This window comes from Musca autumnalis, unplaced genomic scaffold (assembly GCF_047663935.1).
Source record: "Musca autumnalis isolate F117 unplaced genomic scaffold, ASM4766393v1 scaffold_3, whole genome shotgun sequence".
In the NCBI taxonomy this organism is placed as follows: Eukaryota; Metazoa; Arthropoda; class Insecta; order Diptera; family Muscidae; genus Musca; species Musca autumnalis.
Window position 1 is genome coordinate 211,909,130 of NW_027411866.1, and position 18,035 is coordinate 211,927,164.

The following is an 18,035-nucleotide window of genomic DNA, read 5'->3' on the forward strand; positions in this document are numbered from 1 at the left end:
CTATCAGTCTCATACCATTGTCAGATGTTTCACTGTGGAGACTGAATTTCCCGACTGTTGGGCCAAAGATATTCTCCTTTCCAATTTTGGCATTAAAATCGCCTAGTATAATTTTAATGTCATGGGCAGGGCAACGGTCGTATGTTTCTTCTAAGCGCTCGTAAAATATATCTTTGGTCTGTTCGTCCTTGTCTTCAGTGGGAGCATGAGAGCAAATAAAGCTGATGTTGAAGAATTTTGCTTTTAATCGAATTGCAGCGAGTCTTTCATTCACTGGGGTGAAGCTGGAGACCAGATGTTTTAACCTCCGACCAACTACAAATCCGCAACCAAACCCATGCTCTGTGTCATGGCAGCTATAGTACAGTGCGTCACCTTTAGGTGTTGTTGTGACCGTTCCATCGTATTTCCTGTATGGCAGTAATTTAGACCTTGTACTTTTCAAGTACATCTGCCAATGCGTAAACTGCACCTTCTCTGTAAAGAGTGCGAACATTCCAGGTGCAGATTCGCAGATTATGGTCCTTAAAACATTTGCGGGGTTCGTTAACTTTAGAGAGGTTTGTTTTGCTTTTCTTTCGTTTGTTCATAGTAGGCTGTTTTTTCTAGGGGAGGGTTACTAACCCGACGCCTAAACCCAAGTTTTTAACGTTCTTATGGATGAACGCGCGGCACATGTTAGCTCACTACCTTTAACGGGTGTTAAATGCAGTTCCCCAGGTGACACCACGGGGAGGTCAGTGTCCACTTGAGATGAAAAAGAGGATAAGATAAGAGGAAGATAAATCCTGGGCTTTGGGTATCTTCCATCCCCTACATTAATTGTAGCTAAAGTTCTCAAAATACCGAAAATCTGGAGTACCCTTATATGGGGTTGTATACCTAATGATAGATCTATTTTGACGATTTTTAGTGGAGATATTTTGTGACCATTGAGAAAGTCAAATGTGAAATTATAGGTAGTTCGGCCCAAAAATGTAGCAAAAATCCTCAAAATACAAACATGGACCTATGTTGACGATTTTGGTGGAGACATTTTTTGACCACTAGGAATCTCAAATGATAAATTGCAAGCAGTTTGGTCAAAAAATATAGTTCAATTCTCTAAATACCGAAAATCGGAAGGTACCGAGACATGGACCTATGTTAACAATTTTTGGTAGAGTAGTTTTGTGGCAACTTGGGGGCTCTGTAATGTACCATCTGGACAGACATTAATATTGCTGTTGGTAAGATGTTGTTACCTAATGTTCTTTGTGAGAGAGGACTACGGGAGCCTTTGTAAAGCTAAGCTTCAGCCGGTGGGGGGTTCTCGTCCTTCTCCGCAGAACTAGATTTATTACAAAAAATATTTTAGACTCCCTTTTTATTGAAAAAGTGTACTAGTTAATAGCAGTAAAATGTATTACTACAGGAACAAAACAAAAAAAAATAAACTATTGAGTTACCCCAAAACAACGGAAAGCATTCAACTCTTTAACATATTTTTATCTCTCTGATGTTTTCGAGAGATTGCGCATCTTGACCCACCCTTTCCATGGTCCTAATAGCGCTAGAAGTATTTAATAGAACCCCATAGCTTGACTTCAACCTAGCTTAACTCTACCACATCATTCGTATGAAAACACAATCTTGTTTATTTACCAATTTTTCATTTTGAAGGTTATTTATTCAAATAATTTTGTAAATATCCATACAGGAGAGAAAATGTATTTATTCTACTTATTAAAATCCTGACTAATAATTTCCTGATTTAATCATATTTGTAACATTATTGGATAGAAATTTCTATTTCTATTCACTATTAATTTCAGAATCGAACAAATATCATTTAAAGTATGCTTTTATGTTTATGCGTGAATAATTTCATGAGTTTGGATAGCAAATTTTATGCTTAACAATATTCTAAATTTCATAAATTGCAACAAATATCAACAATAGAATACACTCATTGGTAACCCTTATTATTCAAATGAGATATCCATAAAACAATAACAAATAGTGGAGATTAAAATAATAATTGCAAGCCCCAATCAACAAAAACAAAACATCGTGATATGCAAGAGATTAAACAATAATTACATAATGCTTATGCGTACTCACCAAACAGCAAAAACGTTGAAGGCCTCCAATGAATTGCAATGTGATGATGATGATGTTCGTAATGAAGGGTCGATGATAATGTGCTTGCAGTTATTGATATGTGATCATACTAATGATGTTCGATCAAACACTCAATATGATTTTTATGATCACTGTTAACGCTTAGGTATATCCAAATTTTTTTCGCTTAGCTATTAAATGTATGTATGTTTGTTCGAGATTATTGTTGCGATTTATGAATATTAGGGTGAATCTTAGAAAATGTGTATTAACATATGGAATTATACCTTAAATTAAAGAAATGTATATATTAATATAGCTTAATCATTAGAATGCATATACTTTTAAATAGATAATTTATGGGTTGAGGTTATACTTAATTGAATATAAAAATGGCTGACTTTTTCTCCTTATTGGGCAATTTTGCCATGATTTCAAAACTCGAAACATGTGCAATATCAGTGACTTTGTGTATTTTCCTTTTAGTGTCTTGGCAATGAAATTAACAGCAGTCCCAAAACCGTTGGCTTATGGAATTTCTGGACCAAATATATAGATCCTGGGGAGGTTATGGAAATACTTGCTGTTGTAGGCTCTTGTGGTGCTAATTTGCAAATAGTGGTGGTTTGCCTTTGGGAATTTTCCATAAAAAACCGTCAGTTTGAAGCAGCTTTAAGACTAGTTTCGGCGTATTGAAGTTTCTTAGGCAATATGATGCACGAAAAGTATTGGAGCCTGGTATAGCGTGTATACACGTTTTCTGTTGCCCCGGCTTCCGCACGTGTTCTGACGACTTCTCTTCAACAATGTCGTTTAGCAAGGAAATTTACCGGGGTAGAGTGTATGCCAATATTTAACTGTCAATGATTCACTTCACTAATTTATTGGATTAAGGCAGATGTATGTAATAATTCCAGAATATTTCCTTGAGATTTTATGTGGATTTTTCTATTTTTATTTAAGCAAATTTTAAAGCTGGTGTATTTTATTTCCGCAAATCTTAAAGTTTATTTTATTATATTTAAGCAAATCTTAATACATGTGAATTTTGACTGCACTTTAAAAAAATAATTAAATAGACAATTTTGGACAGACTACTATGAACTGAATTGTTGTCTGTACTAATTAGAACTTCTTTGCAGGTCGAATGTTGGAAGAAAAAGAAATTTGGCTTGTGCGTTTGTCTAGTCATAAGTTCTGGTTTTTTCCATAGCGGGAGTACAACAACATCGCAATTGAGATCTCATTTGCATATCATTACATTGTTGTTTTTGGGTTGAATATCAATTGTAATAGATTTACCTCATATTAGTGGGTAACAACAACAGGGTGATACAGGGTGGTACGAAAGCATGTAGTTTATTATGTATAGGCCGTTAAAATGCAATTGTTACAAACCAAGTAATATTGCGTAATTACATGCAATATTAATTGGAGACCATTTATGTTCGGATATCCTTTGCATGAAAGGTTCCGACTACTTTACCGTTCATGTCCTCCAAAACATAATAATTTTGACCAAGTTTTTCTTTAATTTTGGATTTTATAAAAAGAGGAGAAAGTTTTGCGTTGAAGGACTTCTCAGCACTACTTTGTGCGAAGTTCCTTCTGAATACTTCTTGGCCTACATCAAAACATATTGGCCTTGCTCTCAGATTGTATTGAGACTGATTTCGTTTGTACGCTTCAGATATATGTTTTCTAATGTTTGATCGTAGGAGCTTAAGGCTGTCATCTCGGGAAAGAATATTGTAAGGCTCGTCTAACATTTGCAGGTTTCGGAGAAGTTGATATGAGGTACCATGTGTGATCATATCGAAACCAAACAAACTATGATATGGGGAATACTTCGTGGCCTGGTGTACGGAATTTCTTAATGCACAACTTACAGAGCTTAAGTTCTCGTCCCACAGTCGATGGTCTCCTTTTAAAAATGACCTTATACCTGCTAAAATCGAGCGGTTTACGCGTTCAGACGCGTTCGACTGGGGAGAGTATAGAGCAGTATAAGTGTGGGCAATGCCAAGAGTCGTCAGAAAAGCGTTAAATTCATTACTCTTAAACTGTGAGCCATTGTCGCTTATTAATATTTCTGGTACCCCATACACATGAAATATCTGGGACAGTAAAAACTCTTGAATCGCAGACGAAGTAAATTTTCTTAACGGCCAAAGCCAGTGAAATTTCGAATGATGATCTAATACAATCAGTATACCGATATTGCCACGCCTACTCCTAGGGTAGGGGCCCAAAAGATCAACATATAAACGTTGAAATGGTCTGACCGAAGTTGCTGCTTTACCCATTTCAGGCTTAAGCACTTGATTCGGCGCTTTGGTTGTCTTGCAGGTTTCACACATTCGAACAAAATCTCTAACGTCCCTTATCATGCCTGGCCAAAAGAAACTTCTTCTGATGAGATCCAGGGTTTTCAACATACCACCATGGCAAGCTGTTGGACTGCTGTGAAATCTGGATATGACGTCATGGCGCATGTTTAATGGTATCCACAACTTCCACGTTGTTTCTTGTTGATCTGGGTCACCATTATAGTGCTCAGTTCGAATGTATATGAAATTGTCTATCACTTTCACGTCTGGATATTTCGATTGATTCGATAGTACTTTTTCTTTGAGTGAGGTGTAATCGGGATCAAGAAAATGTGCAGACGATAAATCTATTTCCGGCTCATAGGAGTCTATGGCTGAGACTTCACCACAGTGGATACGAGATAAAGCGTCAGGTACTATGTTGTCCTTTCCTTTCCGGTGACTGAAGGTAAATTTGTAGCCTTGGAGCTTAAATACCCATCTCGCAAGTCTACCGGTCAGGTCTTGTTGTTTCATTAACCAGACTAAGCTGGAATGATCTGTAATGATTTCAAATGGCTGAAGTTCAACATAGCACCTGAACTTCTTTATAGCCTCTACAGCCGCCAAGCACTCTCTTTCTGTCACACTATAATTCCGCTGTGCGGAATTAAGCTTCTTTGACATATATGCTACTGGCTTTTCATCACCGTTCTCATCCATCTGCACCAAGACAGCTCCAATTCCATAATCACTTGCATCGCAGTGAATGTAAAATTTTTTGGAGAAGTCTGGATTTATCAGAATGGGTGCTGAGGTCAAAAGTTTTTTGACGGTTTTGAAGGCTTCATCAGCTTCTTTTGTCCAAACAAATTTTCTTTTTGTGGACAGAAGTTCAGTTATGGGATAGACTACAGAAGAGAAGTTCTCTATGAAGCGTCTATACCATCCGGAAAGACCTAAAAAGCCACGCACCTGCTTGAGGTTCTTTGGAATTGGCCACGAGAGAATGCAGTCTACCTTATCCGGGTCGGTCTTTAGGCCTCCGTGTCCAATTATAAACCCTAAATACTTGGCTTCAGTCACACAAAAGTGGCTTTTGGACACATTAATAGTTAAATTAGCGGTCCTAAATTGTTCGGCTATCCTCATAAGGACCATTAAATGGGATTGAAAATCCTCGGAGACAATAATTAGGTCATCGAGGTAACCAAAAACACATCTCCGTAAATCGGCAGGTATCAACTCGTCCATCAATCGGCACATGGTCTGAGGAGCGTTACACAGTCCGAATGGCATGACCACGAACTGGTATAGTGGTCTACCAGGGACTGTGAACGCTGTCAGAGGTTTTGCTTGGTCGGTTAGGCCGATTTGCCAAAAGGCATCTTTTAAATCGATCTTGGAGATCAAATTGGCTTTGGGCAGACGGGCGAATATCCCCTCAATATTTGGAAGGGGGTATGCATCTTTGATGGTGACGGAATTTAACTTCCGTGCATCAAGACACAAACGGACTTTATTGGGTTTAAGGACCAGCCTCATTGGACTACTCCAGGGTGACACGGATGGTTCTATAACTCCTAAATCCAACATTCTGTCAATCTCTTTATAAATCAAGTCTTCGACAGCCGGAGAAACTGGGTAGAACCTTTGCTTGACAGGCTTGGCGTCGCCAACGTCAATGTCATGCTTGATCAAGCTGGTTCTACCTAGTCCTTGCTTTTCGAAATTGGGGAATAATGATTTGACGGTTTCTAATTGCTGAAGTTGGATAGGAGTTAAAGGATAGGAATTAGGATCTGATGTACCAGATTGTTTGGTTTCAGATTTGAAAACAGACATATCCGACAATAGAGCAGACATTTTAGAATCGGAAGGACCAGACACCATTACCGACTCGAAAATATCGGGAGCAAGTTGAAACTTCTTCCAAAAGTCTAAGCCTAGTATGAGACGCTGGCTTAATGATGGAACGATTAATACTCGGAGATTTTGTGTTTGATTTCGAAAAGAAACGTCTACATCGAGGAACCCTGTAACCTTCTGTCGTTTGCCATCGGCAGTTTTTACATTAGACTTGAAGTCGCGAAATTCTTTAAAGCATGAAAAATCGTTCTGGGCTAATTCTGAACCTAGACAACTGACATTCGCGCCAGTGTCTAGTAGTCCAAGTTCCTTGAAATGTAAAAATGAAACTTTTGCGTAAAGTCTTTGGTCCTGTGGTCCATTGACGATACTCGAAATAATGTATTTGGAACCAATTTTTCTTTCTCTAAAGAACTTACGAAGCCTAAGAGTAGATCGTTTTGGTTTTCGTTGGGTTTCTAGGAATATGGCTGAACTTTCAAAAATTTCGTCTCTTTTCTTCAAATATTCTGACCATCTTTGATGGTAAGGACGAATTGGAAGGGGACATGTTTGCGAAGGAGATTGAGATTGGAAATCTTCTCTCTTCAAGATGGTTATGATTTGATCATCTAAACTAGATTTAGCCGAGTCTTGATTGGTATTCGTACTGTAAGGTTGTTTATCACGATTTTGGTTCTGAATTAGTTTTTTGGATGCTGTTGTTGGTTGGAGTTTTTTGTACCAAAAATTCGTTTTGTTGTACATTTCAAGCAATTTGGCTTGTACGTGTTTTCAGCACCGCAGCCATAGCAAAAAACATTTCTTTCTTTTAGGCAATCTTCCCAAAAGTGGCCTGGTTCTTTACAATTCCAGCATTTGAGGGCTGAAGAACCAACATTGATGGCATCTACCGACACGTCATTTTGTATTTGGGAATCCATTAGAGGATCATGGAAGTATTCTACTTCTGAGACATGTTTGTGGGGGAATGTATTACCAGTTATTGGCCTACCAGAAAGTTGACGTCGGGAATTCTCATCCTTTAACAGATTTTCACGCATCTGTACCAATTTTCGGAGATGAGCTATAGAAAATATGGGAACATATAGTAGCTCATGGCGTATGTCTGTACGCAAGTTACGCTTAACGATTTCGACCAATTCGCTTTCTTCTATTGGAGTTGATAACCGATCTAAAATCGCAGAGAAAGAGTCATAGAAACTCTCGAAAGTTTCTCCGGGTTTCTGCTTCCTGGCTCTAAGCTCTTCTCGAATGTCCGAATCAGATTTAAAATCTTTGTATTGGTAACGTATTGCGTTACAAAAATCTTCCCATACTATGCTCTGAACCTGTTTTCTATAACGCCAGAACCATTCTCGCGCTTTCCCGGTTAATAAAATATTCAAATGTTTGCAGATTACTGAATAATCTTCTTCAAAATTATCTGCTGTAAGGGATTTAACCCTATACAAAAACTCTTCTACATTTAGACCTTGGGTAGATCCATCAAAATGCAGATTCCAATTTTTAATAATGGAAGCTATTTTATCACTTCCTAAGACGTAATTGATTGGACCATTCAATGAGTTATTGTGAGAATTTGACCTGGCCTCGTTATGATTGCTGTTGTTAGCTATCGGCGTAGGGGGTGGAGGAACATTTTGGTTTTGAGAACTAGAATTATTTTGATTTGAATTCAAGTTCAAATTTTGAAGCATTTTTGTGACACTTGCTTCTATCATTCTGTTGATTCTTGCATAGTCAACGAAATTATGAGTATTATTACTCTTACTGGTTTTGTTTTGATTTTGTGGATTATTTTGATTATGCTTATTGCTTCCTTGTGGCTTAGGTGTTAAAACTTCTTCACCCGTGGCAGACATATTGTCTAGATTGTCCAATACTAATGATGCGTTATTGTCGGGAAATAAATGTTTATGGCTTCGAGTGTTGTAGTGTTTTGAAAGAGCACCACGACCTCTATAACTGCTAGATTTATTGTATGGCTTTTGACCTTGGATAGGTTGAGTATTTTGTTCACTAGTTTCACTGGTGTTTTCTAATAATATTTGAGCTTGACCACTCGCAGAACGTAGATCGGATAGTTCACATGAAAGTTTGCATGTGGGACAAGTAGTAGATTTGGATAAGTGTTTTTCGATACACTCACGGTGAAAAGAATGTTCACATTGTGAAAGATAAAGACATTCATTTAAGTCTGTTAATGTTTCATTACATATAGTACAAGTTTCTTGTAAATCATTCAAACCTTGGGCAAATGGAGGAGGAGTCCGTGCCACCGCCATTGCACATGTGATTACGAATATAGATGATAATGTAGAGAAAAAAGTTTAGAAAATCTATTTAGAGACGTTTTCAAATGTTGTGTGTTTTCATACATAGATGTAGAGTGCTAGGGATTTTTAAAAGTAAAGAGTTGAAGACTAAAAAAAAACAAAACAAGTGAAGGTGAAAATTGTAAGTTCATGCAATCGAGCCAAACCGAATGCAAATGTATTTCCTAGCTTCCTTGAAATAGTATTGGACATTGAGTGCAGACAGCAAGCAACAACGTATTCCAAATAATATTCAAGATTCGATAACTAAGTCTCAGATTCATAAAAACGTACTTTTTCACCAACAATTTAGATAAATAGGTTTGAAAAATGAATATTATTCTAAAACCAAAGAAAAGCTTAGAAGACAGTAGTCGGTCAATATACTCGAACCTTTTGACCTCAAGTAATTGAAAATCCTGATAACCTCTCCTAAGTATTCCCTAATATAAAGCCTAACTTCAAATTTCGGAAACTGTTTATCTACTTGAGCTTTAAAAAGTATCTAAAAGCAAACAGGCCGCAAAAGCACAATAAAATTGAACTTCTCGGGCCCCACGTTATGGGCGCCATTCTGTAAATGTACCATCTGGACAGACATTAATATTGCTGTTGGTAAGATGTTGTTACCTAATGTTCTTTGTGAGAGAGGACTACGGGAGCCTTTGTAAAGCTAAGCTTCAGCCGGTGGGGGGTTCTCGTCCTTCTCCGCAGAACTAGATTTATTACAAAAAATATTTTAGACTCCCTTTTTATTGAAAAAGTGTACTAGTTAATAGCAGTAAAATGTATTACTACAGGAACAAAACAAAAAAAAATAAACTATTGAGTTACCCCAAAACAACGGAAAGCATTCAACTCTTTAACATATTTTTATCTCTCTGATGTTTTCGAGAGATTGCGCATCTTGACCCACCCTTTCCATGGTCCTAATAGCGCTAGAAGTATTTAATAGAACCCCATAGCTTGACTTCAACCTAGCTTAACTCTACCACATCATTCGTATGAAAACACAATCTTGTTTATTTACCAATTTTTCATTTTGAAGGTTATTTATTCAAATAATTTTGTAAATATCCATACAGGAGAGAAAATGTATTTATTCTACTTATTAAAATCCTGACTAATAATTTCCTGATTTAATCATATTTGTAACATTATTGGATAGAAATTTCTATTTCTATTCACTATTAATTTCAGAATCGAACAAATATCATTTAAAGTATGCTTTTATGTTTATGCGTGAATAATTTCATGAGTTTGGATAGCAAATTTTATGCTTAACAATATTCTAAATTTCATAAATTGCAACAAATATCAACAATAGAATACACTCATTGGTAACCCTTATTATTCAAATGAGATATCCATAAAACAATAACAAATAGTGGAGATTAAAATAATAATTGCAAGCCCCAATCAACAAAAACAAAACATCGTGATATGCAAGAGATTAAACAATAATTACATAATGCTTATGCGTACTCACCAAACAGCAAAAACGTTGAAGGCCTCCAATGAATTGCAATGTGATGATGATGATGTTCGTAATGAAGGGTCGATGATAATGTGCTTGCAGTTATTGATATGTGATCATACTAATGATGTTCGATCAAACACTCAATATGATTTTTATGATCACTGTTAACGCTTAGGTATATCCAAATTTTTTTCGCTTAGCTATTAAATGTATGTATGTTTGTTCGAGATTATTGTTGCGATTTATGAATATTAGGGTGAATCTTAGAAAATGTGTATTAACATATGGAATTATACCTTAAATTAAAGAAATGTATATATTAATATAGCTTAATCATTAGAATGCATATACTTTTAAATAGATAATTTATGGGTTGAGGTTATACTTAATTGAATATAAAAATGGCTGACTTTTTCTCCTTATTGGGCAATTTTGCCATGATTTCAAAACTCGAAACATGTGCAATATCAGTGACTTTGTGTATTTTCCTTTTAGTGTCTTGGCAATGAAATTAACAGCAGTCCCAAAACCGTTGGCTTATGGAATTTCTGGACCAAATATATAGATCCTGGGGAGGTTATGGAAATACTTGCTGTTGTAGGCTCTTGTGGTGCTAATTTGCAAATAGTGGTGGTTTGCCTTTGGGAATTTTCCATAAAAAACCGTCAGTTTGAAGCAGCTTTAAGACTAGTTTCGGCGTATTGAAGTTTCTTAGGCAATATGATGCACGAAAAGTATTGGAGCCTGGTATAGCGTGTATACACGTTTTCTGTTGCCCCGGCTTCCGCACGTGTTCTGACGACTTCTCTTCAACAATGTCGTTTAGCAAGGAAATTTACCGGGGTAGAGTGTATGCCAATATTTAACTGTCAATGATTCACTTCACTAATTTATTGGATTAAGGCAGATGTATGTAATAATTCCAGAATATTTCCTTGAGATTTTATGTGGATTTTTCTATTTTTATTTAAGCAAATTTTAAAGCTGGTGTATTTTATTTCCGCAAATCTTAAAGTTTATTTTATTATATTTAAGCAAATCTTAATACATGTGAATTTTGACTGCACTTTAAAAAAATAATTAAATAGACAATTTTGGACAGACTACTATGAACTGAATTGTTGTCTGTACTAATTAGAACTTCTTTGCAGGTCGAATGTTGGAAGAAAAAGAAATTTGGCTTGTGCGTTTGTCTAGTCATAAGTTCTGGTTTTTTCCATAGCGGGAGTACAACAACATCGCAATTGAGATCTCATTTGCATATCATTACATTGTTGTTTTTGGGTTGAATATCAATTGTAATAGATTTACCTCATATTAGTGGGTAACAACAACAGGGTGATACAGGGTGGTACGAAAGCATGTAGTTTATTATGTATAGGCCGTTAAAATGCAATTGTTACAGCTCAAACGTCAAATTGCAGGTACTTCTATCATAAAGGTAGCTAAAATCATCAAAATACCGAAAATCGGGAGGTGCCGTTATATGGGGTGCTGTACCAAAACATGGGTCTATGTAGGCAATTTTTGGTAGAGACGTTTTGTGATATCTGAGAACCTTAAACGTCAAATTACAATAAGTTCGGTAAAAATGTTGCTAAAATCCTCAAAATACCGAAAATTTGGAGATATGGGGGCAATTCCAAAATATGGATCTATTTTGACAATTTTTGGTTGAGACCTCTGGGAACCTCAAACGTCAAATTGCAGGTAGTTCGGCCAAAAAATGTAGCTTAAATCCTGAAAAATATTGAAAATGTGGAGGTAGGTAATATTTTAGGGGTATACCAAAACATGGACCTATATTGAAGATTTATGGTGAAAATATTTTGTGACCATTGGGAACCTAAAATGCGAAATTAGTTCGGTCTAAAAATGTAGCCAAAATTTTAAAAATACCGAAAATCAGGTGTACTGTTGTATGGCGGTTATACCATCAACGAACTTGACCTGCATATGGAAATGCACTCGGGTGTAAAAATATAGCGTTATAGCTTAATTCTTGCAGACTCGAGAATGATTTCAACAGACGGACATGGCTAGACTCAGAATTTTATCCTGATCAAGAACATATACATGGTCAAAAATGATTATTTCAAACCGTTACAAACAGAATAACAAACTTAATATACCTTCCACAAACTTAATATACACATACACTCCGGATTCAACCACTTCTTCCATTTCATATTCAGCATAGCTGTTAGTTGTCCCTTCTAGACAGGACAACTGCCCATCATCCTAATGAAATCAATTTCATTAGAAATATTATTTATTTCCTAAAATATTTTCCAATAAATATTTTCAACATATGTATTCCACTGTTTTCTTTTTTTTTTCAATTTTTCAAAAACCAAAACATTTTCCAATTTATCCAATTTTTAATAAATCTTTTTCTGTGCGGTAAATATATAGTGGTCGAACAACTAACAAACAAATACTAATGTTGATGGTTTTGCACATTGTATAGTTCTGTGTATGCATGTATGTGTGTGTGTTTGCGTGCATATATGCACTATATTTCCTAATTGAATGCGATGCAATCCGATTCTGACAGTTGCTACTTGGTTGGCAGTGGTGGTGGTGGCGGGCGGTTGGTTGGGTGTGTTTTGTGGTAAATATAATAAATTACTATCACTGCATATTTATATATTGAATATAAATATGAAAATAAATAAAAATAACAATTCAATTCCCTATTCAGTTTGATTCACTTGATACTGAATAAAATAATTTTTGTGCGTATAAAATTTATGAGGTTTTTATTGTTCAGTTTTATTTTATGTCTTCTTCTGCTTTGCATTTTTGTAATGCAGCTAAATTTATATTGAAATTAATATATTAAAATCATGCAGTTATATGACGTGGACAAGTTTTTATACCCTACACCACTATGTGGGGAGGGTATTATAAGTTGGTTTTGGCCAAAAAGTTTGTAACGCATCGAAATAATGGTCGTAGACCCATACTTATATATACCAAAATGAATGTCTCGACGAGTCGATCTGGCTATGTGTGTCCGTCCGTCAGTCCGTCCGTCCGTCTGTCCGTCTGTCCATCTAAACATTGTAATCACGCTACAGGTCGCAATTTTGATCGGATCGTCATTAAATTTTTGATGTTGATGGGGGTCCCGGAGGAGAAGAAGCCTATTGATTTTGGTGATGGTCGGATAATATTTAGGGGTCGGAATGGGCGAATATCTCAGCTTCTATACCCCGTATAACCAAAACCAGATAATAAAAGTAGAAAATATCACCTTTCTAATGATGTAAAGGTTCTCGTAGGTGATCAAACAACGAAGATATCACAATAGTCGCAAATAAAACCCAAATTTTCATTTTTGCAATTTTAATTATAATGACGAATATCACAGCTTTGGTTGGGAACTTTCCAAAAGCAAAGCCTGGCTGTGGAAGAAGAAGATCCCATCTTTACAATGATGTAAACTAGGTCGGCGTAGGTGACCAAATAACGGAGATATCGCAATAGTAGGTAATACATCCCATTTTTCCACTTTTTTTGGAAATCACGCTACAGGTCTCAATTTTGATCGGATCGTCACGAAATTTTGAGGGTTAATGGGGGTCACACAGATGAAGAAGCCTATTGATTTTGGTGATGGTCGGATAATATTTAGGGGACGTAATGGGCAAAAAACTTATTTGGAGAAAAAGACAACGTTTTTTTCCAAAGCGAATATCTCAGCTTCAGTATTGGGTATACCAAAAGCAGGACCTGGCCATAAAAGTAGAAAAGATCGTTTTTCTAATGATGTAAAGTAGGTTCTCGTAGGTGATCAAACAACGAATATATCGCAATAGCCGCTAATAGAACCCAACTTTTTATTTTTGCGATTTTAATAATAATGACGAATATCACAGCTTCGGTTGGCGATCTTCCAAAAACAAAGCCTGACTATGAAATTAGAAAATCCCTTATTTACAGTTATGCAAAGTAGGTTGGCGTAGGTGGCCACATAACGGAGATATCACAATAGTCGGCAATACATCCCATTTTTTTCATTTTTTTGTAATCACGCTACAGGTCGCAATTTTAATTGGATCGTCACGAAATTTTGGGTGTTATTGGGGATCCTACAGAGAAAGAAGCCTATTGATTTTGGTGATGGTCGGATAATATTCAGATGTCGGAATGGGCAAAAAACTTATTTGGAGAAAAAGTCAACGTTTTATTTCAAAGCGAATATCTCTGCTTCTTAAAGGGGTATATCAAAATCAAAAGCTGCAAAAGCAACGATGTTACGTAGGTTGTCGTAGGTGTCGTAGGTCAAACAACGAATATATCGCAAAAGCCGCTAATAGAACACAACTTTTCATTTTTACGATTTTAATAATAATGACGAATATCACAGCTTTGGTTCCGGACCTTCCAAAAGTAAAGTCTGACAATGAAAGTAAAAAATCCCATCATTACAATGATGTAAAGCAGGTTGGAGTAGGTATCCAAATAACGGAGATATCGCAATAGTCGGTAATACATCCCATTTTTCCACTTTTTTTTGGAAATCACGCTACAGGTCGCAATTTTAATTGGATCGTCACGAAATTTTGGGTGTTATTGGTGGTCCCACAGAGGAAAAAACCTTTTGATTTTTGATAATGGTCGGATATTATTCAGGGGTCGGAATGTGACAAACAAAAATATTTGGAAAAAAGGCCAACGTTTTATTTCAAAGTTAATATCTCCCTTCTGTAGGAGGTATATCGAAAGCAAAACCTGGCAAGGAAAGTAGAAAATATCACCTTTACAACGATGTGAAGTAGGTTGTCATAGGTGGTCAAACAACAGAAATATCGCAATAGTCGGTAATGCATCCCTTTTTCCATTTTTGTGCAATCACACTACGAAATTTTGATCGGATCCTCACGAAATTTTGGGGGTTGATGGGGGTCTAACACAGAAAGAAGTCTATTGATGGTTGGCATACATCCCACTTTTCCATTTTTTATTTGGGTGTACTGTCGATGCACTTAAATGCGTTTCAAAAAAAATGACCTGTGTTAATGTAGACATTCAGAGCAAAGGCGCTAAGCTATCCCAATTTTAATATTTTGAATTTTATTAGTCAAAAGCTTATGAACAGGGGTAGTGGTGTAGGGTATCACATAGTCGGCCCCGACCCGACTATAGCCTTGGCTCACTTGTTTGTATTAGGGTTTGTAAGAATAGGAGTGGAATTACGGTTAATTTATAGGAAAAGAATTAAAAATCATAAGGAAGAAAAAATTTATTATTCGGTTTTTTCTGCCGGCTACTAATGATATATTCTAACAGTCCCCAAGGGTACTGTCTTCGCCCAATAAGTACCATAAGAAGGCAAACAATACACCTTAGCAAACTTCCTAGATAGCATCAGCGATAGAACATGCTCAACATAGCTGTAAAACCCGCTTGCGGTAGAGTAGAATCAATAATGTCACACTGGGAAATATCACGTAATACATGGAACCCCACAGAGTGCCTCTTTTTATCAACCAAATCCTAGTCAAACTTAATCACAAGGGGGATTTGGGTGATTCAGTACGCAATGAGTGACATTATTAATGGAACTATGAAATACCAGGATGTTTGAGCCACAAACCGTGGCCTAGGAAAACTAAATGTGCAACCTTCGTCTTAATAAAGCAAAAATAATAATATTTATCTATTTGAAAATTTTGCCTGTTAAGGCGAAGATAATTTTTAATATTAATTTTTAATTCATTTCTCGTTGGAATCGAGCTTAATGGCCAATGATGCCGGAAAGCCGAAGATTCGAACTCACACAACCACCACTATGTGACATGCATGTTTCGCCTTTGGCAGAGGCTCTTCAGTCATATCGGCTGAGGAGCGGCTTCTCTGTCATCGAACTTTTCTTCTGTCAAATGTTTTTTTTTTTTACAACAACTATAGGTGTTTGTCCATTTAGTTGTGCTTTCATTCCAAACGGTTAGCGCTGCCTTTGAAAGTAATGGGTTTGGCTCTGAACGCAAACACGCCGTGACAACACCTTTTTTCTTGTGTGTTTTCAAGGACGTGGGTTCAAACCCCAGCTGATTTTATTTATTTGAAATTTTTGCCTTTTAGGTCGAAGATAATTTTAATATTAATTTTCAATTTAATTCTCGTTGGAATCGAGCTTTATGACCAATGATGCAAGTGAAAAAATGCATTTGAAAGAAGAAAAGTTGGATGACAGAGAAGCCGCTCCACAGCCGATATGTCTGAAGAGCATCTGCCAAAGGCGAAACATGCATGTCACATAGTGGTGGTTGCGTGGGTTTGAATCTTTGGCTTTCATTTTTCACTTACATCATTGGTCATTAAGCTCGATTCCAACGAGAAATTAATTACAAATTCATATTATTTATCATTTAATTTTTAATTACCCTACTCATTCGATTGTTTCGATAATTACACACAAATGTCCAACATAACAATTTAATTTGATGCAACAAAATATGTTGGAAGCACTTAATTTCGTGTAACTCTAGAATTATTATGATTTAATATTAAATGCGGTACGAGATTCGAATGTAAAACACATATGTACCTCGTGGCTGGGCAATGGTGGTGATGTGGTGTGAAAATGTGGTTACAATTAAAATTGAAAAACTCTTGTTAACCATAAATGTCCGAATAAACGAATAAATGGCGGTTGTTATTTGTAAAGTTTTATCTGTTGCCGATTCTGCACAGCTCTTGATGTTGTAGTTGTTAGTGTTATATTGTTATTATAATGATTAAAACAATAATATCAATTGTTGCTGTTGTTATTATTTGATATGTAATTCAACATGATTACGTGTTAAGTATGGATAATTTGTTATATTTTTAATTGTTTCTCTCCACTTTAGTTGGTGGTTATTGTTGTTGCATGTGTATCTGCTTTCTGGTGACCACCAACTATCAAATTGTCAGTTAAATATGATTTATGAGTCAATTATGTTTGTATGTTTGTTAACAATAATAATTTTTCCCGGAATTTATATTTTACATATGGAAAAAAAGTCATAAATTATTTAAAAATATTTTATTTATTGAAAACATTTACAACAATTATATTATTGTTATTAAAATTTATGATCAAATCAATAAATTGTACAAAATTGATTTATTTCATTTTATTAATTTTTTATCATTGTTATCGTCCATTTGTTTTTTGCAGTTATACCAGCTGAGACGACTTATGCAGGGCTCAGAGACAACACCGAAAGCTCCTTTAGGCAATAATGCACGTCCAGTGCAAAATTTACACCATAGAACAGTAAGGACTAATATAGATTTTAAGAGGAATAAGGTAAGTTCAGTTTGTTTTTTTTTATTTTTTTTTTTTTTTTAGTAAAAGAAGGACGTGAGATACGCAAAGGACAGTGAGTTACGCAAAAGTTGCAGGATATATTTCTTAAATTTTGTGTAGCAATGATGCTATTAAGAGGATTGAATGAAGTTGGTTATGAAATATAATAAGTAACGGCCCTGACCTGCTTTAATATGGAATATCCCACACTTATCTTGGTCCTTCTTTTATCTCAAATTGACACTGACTTCCCCGTGTTGTCATATGGGGAGCTGTGCCATGTGACATGTGTTCACCCAAAAGAAATATCAAAATTTGAATTGGGTGTAGGGCTAATAACCCACTCCTATTAAACATAGTAATATGAAAAACAAAGAAAAAACCCCCATTAAACGTCCTCCTCAAACGTTTTAAGAACCATGATCTGCGAATTAACATTTGGAATGTCCGAAGTCTTTATAAAGATAGTGCACTTTACGGATTTGCAGATATATGTACTTGCGAAGTACAAGGCGATATTACTGCCCTACAGGAAATACGATGGTGTAGAAAAATGGTCGCAACAACAACTAAAGGTGACGAGTAAAAACATCTGGTCTCTCTTACCCCTGTGAATTAATGACTTGCTACAACATAGATTTTATTTGCAT

At 35.9% G+C, this 18,035-nt stretch overlaps 1 protein-coding gene across 1 annotated transcript in view; it reads left to right on the plus strand.

Annotated features, from left to right (window-relative positions):
• The window catches only part of CARPA (Carbonic anhydrase-related protein A), a 134,360-nt gene that overhangs the window by 107,794 nt on the left and 8,531 nt on the right, over positions 1 to 18,035 (plus strand). The window contains exon 7 of the mRNA XM_073972906.1: positions 17,254 to 17,385. Coding sequence (XP_073829007.1) covers positions 17,254 to 17,385 — 132 coding nt within the window. The remainder of the gene's footprint in view (positions 1 to 17,253; positions 17,386 to 18,035) is intronic.